The 8,880-nt window shown below is 42.6% G+C and overlaps 1 protein-coding gene across 1 annotated transcript; it reads right to left on the minus strand.

Annotated features, from left to right (window-relative positions):
• Positions 1-1,549: 1,549 nt before the first annotated feature.
• Positions 1,550-8,457, minus strand: LOC113506799 (zwei Ig domain protein zig-8-like). Its single transcript, XM_026889635.1, has 7 exons — positions 8,091-8,457; positions 3,607-3,926; positions 3,456-3,533; positions 2,825-2,908; positions 2,597-2,731; positions 2,300-2,513; positions 1,550-2,223 (listed from the first exon to the last, which is right to left on the minus strand). The coding sequence occupies exons 2-7, from the start codon at positions 3,886-3,888 to the stop codon at positions 2,096-2,098; spliced, it is 921 nt and encodes a 306-aa protein (XP_026745436.1). The 5' UTR covers positions 3,889-3,926; positions 8,091-8,457; the 3' UTR covers positions 1,550-2,095.
• Positions 8,458-8,880: the final 423 nt, after the last annotated feature.

Genomic DNA, 8,880 nt, shown 5'->3' on the forward strand with positions numbered 1-8,880 from the left:
TTTTACCTAGCGCAGAGGATTAGCATTGCCATTCAATGTGGCAATGCTGTCAGCCTTTTGGGTTCACTTCCAGCCGGCAGCGATGCCGATGAATTTTTTTGATGCTTTATTTTAATTATTGTTTTTGTTTTTTAATACTTGTTTTAAGTGTACATATGTAAATCCTATTTTTGTGAATATTAAATAAGTTTATAATCTAATACATAATATTTATTTCCTAAGTTTAGTGGCGGCTTTGATGTGGACGTTGTTGCAACTTCTTCTTCACCCAGGGCATTCAGGATGCGGTGCAAAGCGAAATAGTGTTTATATAACGATGTCTTTGACTTGAAAAAAAGTGTACCTAAATCATATTTGCTTGAATTGAATGAAGTTGTTAGGTGACCTGTCATACATCTGTATGTTTAATTATGGTAATGAATCACAACATTAAGTAGTACCGAGTCAACTAGAACACTCAAGATGTCTCATGCATAAAGACAGGACTCAAGACAAGTATTCGTGGATCACGCAGTACTTCACTCAGCTCACTCGGAACCAACAGAACAAACATAAATTTTAATGAAATTATTTTTCAAGCAAACGTCTTAGTAATCTAATATTAGAAAATAACAACAACCACAATAACGTCTCGATCACTTATTTCCCGACAGTCCTTTACAAATTACCTATGTTAAACATGAATCTGAATCATGAATCTGCAATTGTAGGGAACGGTGTGTCACGGTTGTCGCGTGCGCAAACGGGACTCACTGTTCAGCTCATTGTGGCTGGTGAACTCTCTTCTGGTAAATCAAGAGATTTACCAGAAGAGAGTTCTGCTCTTACCGAAGCGAGCAGCGTGCCCTCGTTTCTACTAAAGCACGCTCCTTAACACTTACTGAAATTAGTTACACATCTTGAAGTAAAACTTAGTAATCCTCCTAGTCGCGATTAGTGTTACTAGGCGCGACTCGGACGTAACTTTAGGACAATACAACGGAAGTTTCTGTAGCCCCCGGTTTCTAAATTATTATTATTACAATTCACAATTCATTGACACTGGTTCGTAATTATCGTAACGCGGATTTACGTTTATTTAGTAACGGTTTATACACGACTGTTTATCGGTATAGCCCAACTAGTTTTGGATCCAAATTTAATCATCACTAAACTAGTACAGTATTGATGTATACGCAATGATTCTATTTTTAACCTCAGAGGGCAGGCTGCAGCTCCTAGCGGTAGTACAGACGTACTGTGTTTGACTGTCCGGTATGAATCTATACTAATACTAATATATAATACTAATATATAAAGCTGAAGAATTTGTTTGTTTGTTTGTTTGCGTGTTTGAACGCGCTTATCTCAGGAACTGCTGGTCCAAATTGAGAAATTCTTTTTGTGTTGAATAGACCATTAATCGAGGAAGGCTTTAGGCTATAAACCATCACGCTGCGACTAATAGGAGCAAAGATAGGTACAATGGAAAATGTGAAAAAAACAGGGCAGGCATAACTTACATCTTCTACCCACGGGAACGAAGTCGCGGGCAACAGCTAGTAATAAAATAAAATGCACGTGAAATGTTTCATTTCATTTATTTCTTTATAATTAGGTTGGAAGTCATGAGATCTGATGATTGTTTGATGTGAGCTGACGCTCCGAGCGCTTGAGCGCCAAGTATCGGCACGCTCGAACTAAACGACCGTGGTATCAATTATAATTTAAGCTATAGAGTACCTTAAAACAAGTTTTAGTGGCACATTGACTTGTAAATGTAAATTATTTACACTATAAGAATATGACTACCGACTGTGTCGTGAGCAACGATTAGTTTTCACAGCAACGATGCGACTCAAGCGCACCGCCTGGCGGTGTCAACTTTTACAGTCCACATATAGTAACAATACAACTTGCAGCTCGGACCTGGACGGGGTCTGGCGTCCACTATGCACTTTCGTTCTAAACTAGGCGCATGATGGTGTAGTTTCCTCAGAAATACCGCAAAGTAGTACTGTTAACACATTGGATCATCTGTCAATTCCTGATAAAAGTACAGGTGTTCTATATTTACAGAATATCAATATAATTTAAAGTTAGTATAGTGGTGGGCTCAGGAGGGCGCGGGGCGCAGCGCGCGGCCGGCCGCGGCCAGCAGCGCGGACACCAGCAGCGCGGAGGGCGCGGCGGGGCGGCGCGCGCCGCTCGTGTTGCGGCTCAGCGTGGCCGCCATCTTGTCGCCTGCAACACGGGCACACTCGCTCAGGCAGGCTCGCCAGCGCCGGTGGCCGCCGCGCGTCAGACGGGGGTCACTCACTGCCTTCGGACACGTAGACGTAGATGTGCGCGGGCTCGGTGTTGGCGGCGCAGCACGTGTAGTTGCCGGAGTGCTGCGCGCCGGCCGCGCGGATGGCCAGCGCCGACTGCGTCTTGGGCCCCGGCTCGGTGACCACGGTGACGCCCCGCGCCGCGTCGTAGTTGATCATGCGCGAGTTATGGTACCAGAACACGTACTGCGGTGGTACCGGGCTCTGCTCATACACAAAAAAACTCACGCATCAATCAGGTTTATCACGTGCAATGTCAAAACATGATCAAGAATCTGAGTGCGTACCTTTTCTATAATACAGACTAAGTTGATGGTGGAGCCGGCGTCGACGTGGTGCTCGTCGGCGCCCAGGATGAAGGCTTCAGGCACGGCGATGTGAAGGTGCACCAGCCGCGACAGCGTGCCCGAGCCCGTCGACACCTGCCACACACAGGCACACATTGAGACGCGCTCTACTGGACACTACTGGACCAGACAGCCACTAGCCGGGCCGCCTCGGGCCGGACCACGTACCTGGCACTCGTAGGTGCCGTTGTCTCGCTTCTGAACGTATTTGATTTGAAGGATCCAGTCGTCGGAACCTTCACTGTGCAACACCTAAAAAATGCGAAGATTTGACATAAGTTCATCAATCTATTTGTATTTATTTCAAACATACCTTCAATCGATTGAGCTTTAGCTTTACTAAAGTTTAGTTGTACCTAGTACCTGAGAAGGTAAACTTAATATTTTTCTTACACTCCACAGCATATGATAAAATTGAAGGAGCTTGAAAACAAACTAAAAAAATAATGACGGTCCTCGAAATTGAATGTGACATACTGCTCTCAAACTGACAATGACATTGTTAATGCAGGCGCGCGACCTGACTGCACCAGCTGGGGTTTGAAGTATTTGATTGATATTGAAGTTGAATTATTTGAGTTAGCTACACCCGTCCTTCGAAGCTCCGCCCGAGCCGGATTACTTTATTTTAACCCGGAATGAGAATAATGCAGACTCAGAAAACTCAAGAGCGATTTACTGATTTATAAATAAGTACAAATGATACTTGGAGCAAACATGTCACAATTCACCAACTACTTTAAAGAATCCAACAAACTCTGACTTCCTCTAGCCTATGACACAAAGATGTCTGTCATACCTGGAAGCGTTCGTCGTTGGTGTACATGAGCATGCCGGAGCTGATGATGTGCCAGTCGCGGCGCCGCACCCACGACACCTGTGCACGACACACACGTTACAGACTAGCGAGCTGGGGGAGTGGGTGGGGTGGGGGGTGGGGGGATACTGACGCCGCGCTCGCCCAGGTTGCGCACGGGGCAGTGCAGGAAGGCCACGGCGCCGAGCTGCGCCAGCACGTCCTCCTGCGTGTTGTTGATGCTGGGCTCGCGGTGCAGCGACTCCAGCGAGCCGTACCACAGCTCGCGCCACGCCGGCACCTCCGCCACCTCGGCCAGCTCCAGCTCGGCGGCGTCCAGCGCGTCCGCCGCCAGCGTGGGCTCGCCCGCGGCGCGCGGCCCGGCGCAGCCCGCCAGCGCCACCAGCAGCGCCACGGTTAGCGCTCGGCCCGCCATGCCGCGCTACATCACGCGCGCCTCGCCAGCCTCCCTGTCTGCCGGATGTATAACAATCAACTCATATCTATTATTACCCAACTGTGTCGGAAGAATTATTGTACATTTGGAGTAAAACCAATCAAATCAAATTCATTTATTTAAGAAGTAGTACAGGTAGCCATTTCTGAAGGTCACGAAATACACGTATATTCCACTTCCTCAGTTCTTTGAATTTGTTAAAAAATCAGCGCAACAAAGTTCACAGTAGTTCCCAGCTCGCTGTCACTCCTTGTACAATACTAATAGTCATTTGGTGAATTAGCTTATCAAAGTACAGTCCATACAGACAAGTGTTTGTGGTCTTTGTGAGGTATAGGAGAATACCGTGAAAGCTAGTTCTTTGCACCGTCCTTTGACTACGAGAGTAAAACATACATCACAAATGGTAAAAAAAACAAAACAAAATACTTTCAAATAAATAACACACCAACTGTACTTATGTGGCCATCAAATATATGCATGTATGTGTATCGGATACCACGGTGATAGTACCCAATGTCTACACACTTAATATATTCACAGAAAACGTAGATATCTACATTATGGATCACCGAAGCACCTTTTCGTAACCAGTGTTTAGACCTATACGGGATGGATGTCAATCTGTTTAAATTAAGTATTTTACTAGTGTTGTCCTCTAGTTATGAAGTTACTCATTGGGAAGCCAAATCATCATTGGCCTAGCCTTTTGGGGTCGGCTACCAGTCTATCCGGTTTCAGCTAAGTACCAGTGTTTTACAAATAGCGACTGCCTATCTCTGACCTCCCTCAACCCAGGTACTTGGGCGACACGATACCCCTTGGTTAGACTGGTTGTCGGACTTTTCTTCAAGCTTCTGACTACCTGTAACGACTGTCAAAGATATAAGAATAACAGCCGGGACCCACAACTTAATGTTGCCTTCCGAAACACGGAAGAACTCGTTATGACAAAAATGGTCACCCATCTACGGACCTACCGCGTCAAGCATAGCTTAACCTATGATTGTTTCACTTATGCGAGCTTAGCCACGAGCTCCTCTCATTTGGAAACCAAATGTTACATTTAATTTAAAACAAAAAAAATACATAATAAATTTTCTACCCCGATTTAGAAAGTATTTCAAATTCAGCACCTAAGGGAGTTAGTGTTTAGGTTTCACAAATACTTCGGGTCGCTAGTTATATTATTATGTATAGTTATTAATATTGTTGTAATTTGATAAATTTATAATCTAGGTTCACTATTGTTCACTGTCGTATTACAAGTACAACAAGTAGCGCCATCTATTATTTTTAAGTTGGTACGAATATTTTTCTTTGTCATTCATTCAATTGTTCTGTAAGTTCTGTTCCGGCCCTATACGCGTGTGTGACACAAATAAAAGTAAAGTTAATTTATAAAAACTGCATTATTACTTAATCAACTATTTCAACAAATATAATTAGGTGGCGAGGAAGTCGTGGGTGTTACGTGTAAGTGTCGAGAGAACTTAAAATGGTAGCTTAGGCCTTAGGGATATAAGGCACTAATGCAGAACGAGCTGAAGCCTGCTCAGTGTACACCAGCACAGGTCGGCTTGTCTATATAAACAAACAACTCTGCTGCCAATCCTTTGCTGATCGGTCAAACATAAGATAAAGAGGTAAGTATTTTAGATGACAGAATTTTACTAATTAATTCTGCATACTCCATGATTTGGATCTTAGGAGAGAGGAAGCAGTAATAGCCTTATACATATTTAATAGTACACCATATGTTAAATCTTATTTTTATTTTTCTATGTATTAAATAAATCCATATTTTGTTATCTAATACAATTACGTTATATGTAATATATAATATGTAAGAAATATATTTGATATTTAAGGCACCTAGTTTGGTTATGATTTTGTACAAATACTATTTCTTTTTCCTTCATCTGGCACTAATTTAATTAACCACAAAATTATAATATGATTGACCGGTAGACAATATTCGATATTGTGGAATCGAACTTATTAATTGTGATCGTTTGTAAATAATAAGTTGAGAGGGCTAACTACTAAACATGTGGCGTCGTGTAGAAAACACATTTTTGTCATCTCGTTTACAAATGTACCCAAAACATATTTTAGTTTAAAACCTGAGGCATATGGTGGCAAAGACACACTACTATGAGTACTCTGTTTGATCAAATGTAAAACATATTACCCTAGCTGGTAGGGTACACAGAGCAGAGAGTAGGGGTCCTTGAGAATCAAGAGACACTGCATTCAAGTAAGCTTACACTCTATATGTTTAGCAGCTTTTTATAAAAGCAGTCCCAAATATTAATTAAATACAAAAGTTACACCCGCGACCGCGAGATAGTGCCGACGAAGTCCTTTCTTCTGTTGCCAGAAAGTATAAGTTAAAACCAATTCCAACCTTATAAGTAAAATCTGTCAGACTGATAACAATTTGCATTCCCCATAAGTTAAGATACTGGGCGAAGGCCAGCTCTCATCGGGGTTGTTCTTTGGTTGTTGTTGTTATATTGGATAAGGGCAAATTATAGTTTTAATGGCACCAAACTAGAAGTTAAAACTTGAGCAATAAGTAACTAATAACGGTCTGACACAAAGCTATTTACATCTGCCGAATCAGACCCATGAAGCAATATGCTTACGGAAGTTAACAATAGCAACTACATAGCTACATCTATATTAATATTTAAAACCTAAAGGGTGTTTTTGTTTATTTGTGGTCGCGCTTATGGCAGGGCCCACTGACCGATTTAAAAAAACTTTCAATTTTAGGTACCCAATTTGCTAAGAAAGGTTAGATATATGTATAATGACAATATGATAATAATAAGCAGATAGCAGTAATGAAGTGAAGTAGCAAAGACGGGAAAAGACTACAACTATGAAACCTGTTTAAAAAGAACCTTACAATCCTTATGACCACGCGGAAAACATCGCGCGCAACATCAGTTTCTCCGAGTCATATAGTATTTATTATTGACAATCAAAACGTGTAACCATTTGGGTCCGTGCAACTCGTGGACCTTGTCTTACATTGCCCCGAGACAGCAAGACCTCTGTCATCAGCATTAGACATAATGACAACATTTGATTGACCACTTTAGGAGCTTGGCTCTTCCCTGCTTAAATTAAGAAAAGAGTAAGGCCGAGAACACCACTTCAAGGGATGTCAAAACCACATTTTTTAGAACAGAGCTTTTGTATGGTTCAATATTCACACACTGGCAACGTTACGTAGCTGTATGTACTCGTATGTCTTCAGGAATGATTCTGTCTTTGTCCTAAACTGTGTCGCTTGGCTGTTATATCACTTGATAAAAACGGAAAAAGAAATCAACTGAGGAAACCAGCACCAGCTGAATGTTCAAAGGTGTGTTTAAAGAAACTGACACTGACACGAATTTGTGTACATCAAACAAACTAAAAGAAGAAGTGATTTGATGCACTATAAACTACGTTATATTAAAGTGGTTTACATTCTTGTTAGTTCGACTTATGTAGCGTTGGTAGCATCTACTCATATTCATTATATGAAAAGTCGTATTTTTGTTTTTAAATTGTTTGCAACGAAAACAAAAAATAAGCTACTGGACCGATTTTAAAAATCATTTCACGAAATTGAAGCTAAATTGATTAGGAAGTAAATAGGATATATTATCAATGCAGGAGCAGAGCAGCAATGAGAAATGTAACGAAACCGCACAGAAAATATCAGTATTGTGCGGGCGTTACGACAGTTGATTTTCTTGCTTATAAATCATGTACGATGGAAATTATGCTCTTAAAAGTTGTAAAAAGTAAGCTGCAGCATAGGTATGCCGCACTGTAACAAGGCTGTGTTTGAATGTTTTTTTCATAAAATGGTCTTACCAAAAGAAATACATTCAGCGTCGCAAGTACTCGTACTTAATTTTAAATCTAAGAAACATCGGCATTAAATAATTACAAACATGCGGGCTAAGTTGCGAGTAACAGCAGTTTTATAACTAGCACAGAAACTAGTCTTGTCTACTGGTGTTGCGGTACCTAGGCATTTGAGGTGAATAGAAAGTGGTGAGAAATTTTGGGGATGTCCGCAATCGCACCTGTAATACACGTTTGGTGTTGTGTACATTTTGTGACACTTGACATTTGACATATATTTGTGTTATACAATTATAAATGTTATTTACTTTCATACGTAAGGAGCTCGCTGACTGCAGTCTGCGAATGTTTGTTATAAGGTAATTTTCATTCGTTCATTAGCCGTGACACAACCGCAATAACCTGCGAGACTGTGACGCACGTCAAGCGAGAGTGGCCCAGCGTCAGGTGCGAGCGTGGCGCCTGGCGGCGACTGGCGGGCGTCAGGCGTCGCCCCGCTCCGGCATGTCCCTCACGCACTAGTCGGTAGTCACTGCACTGGGTGTGGCGCGCGGCGGCGTGTGCTCGGGGCGGCGCGCGCGGTGCGACTGCCGGCGCGGCGGCGGCCGACAACTCACACTTATACACCGGGAGCCAACTTACTCAATGTAACAGGGCCTTTTTCTATATAATATTTTACTCATTCAGAAAACTGAAACATGAGACATAATACATTTAGATTCATTTAGGGATTTGCGCCAGATTATATAGGAGTGTCTTTTGGGTTAGAAGTAAATGCCATAATGTCAAGTGCATCGACCTAAATTGAATTCAGTGCCTAGAATTCAATGAACAATAAAAGATCTGAAGATCCGCTCTATTATCATTTTTATGTAGATGCATACTTATACTTAAGCAACAGAGTTGTTTATTAGTACCTAATGATGTTGCCTATAATGTTCAGCAGCTCCCGGAGTAGAGCGGTACTCTATCGACTGTTACGCTGAAGTAAGGCGCAGGGCCAGGGGCGCGGGGCGGGGGCGGGAGGGCGCGGGCGGCGGAGCGCGTGACGTCACACTCTGCACAGCGCAGGCGAGCGGAGAGCGCGCGGCGTCCCGG

Source organism: Trichoplusia ni, assembly GCF_003590095.1.
Source record: "Trichoplusia ni isolate ovarian cell line Hi5 chromosome 25 unlocalized genomic scaffold, tn1 tig00002318_group24, whole genome shotgun sequence".
Taxonomy (NCBI): Eukaryota; Metazoa; Arthropoda; class Insecta; order Lepidoptera; family Noctuidae; genus Trichoplusia; species Trichoplusia ni.

What these genes read in the sequence shown, in the direction of transcription:
- LOC113506799 (XM_026889635.1), bottom strand. Translation starts at nt 3,888, where the DNA reads ATGGCGGGCCGAGCGCTAACCGTGGCGCTGCTGGTGGCGCTGGCGGGC. An exon ending in ACGGCACCTACGAGTGCCAG is followed by an intron (nt 2,732 to 2,824) that starts GTACGTGGTCCG and finishes TGTGTGTGGCAG; the next exon opens with GTGTCGACGGGCTCGGGCAC. An exon ending in TAGTCTGTATTATAGAAAAG is followed by an intron (nt 2,514 to 2,596) that starts GTACGCACTCAG and finishes GTGTATGAGCAG; the next exon opens with AGCCCGGTACCACCGCAGTA.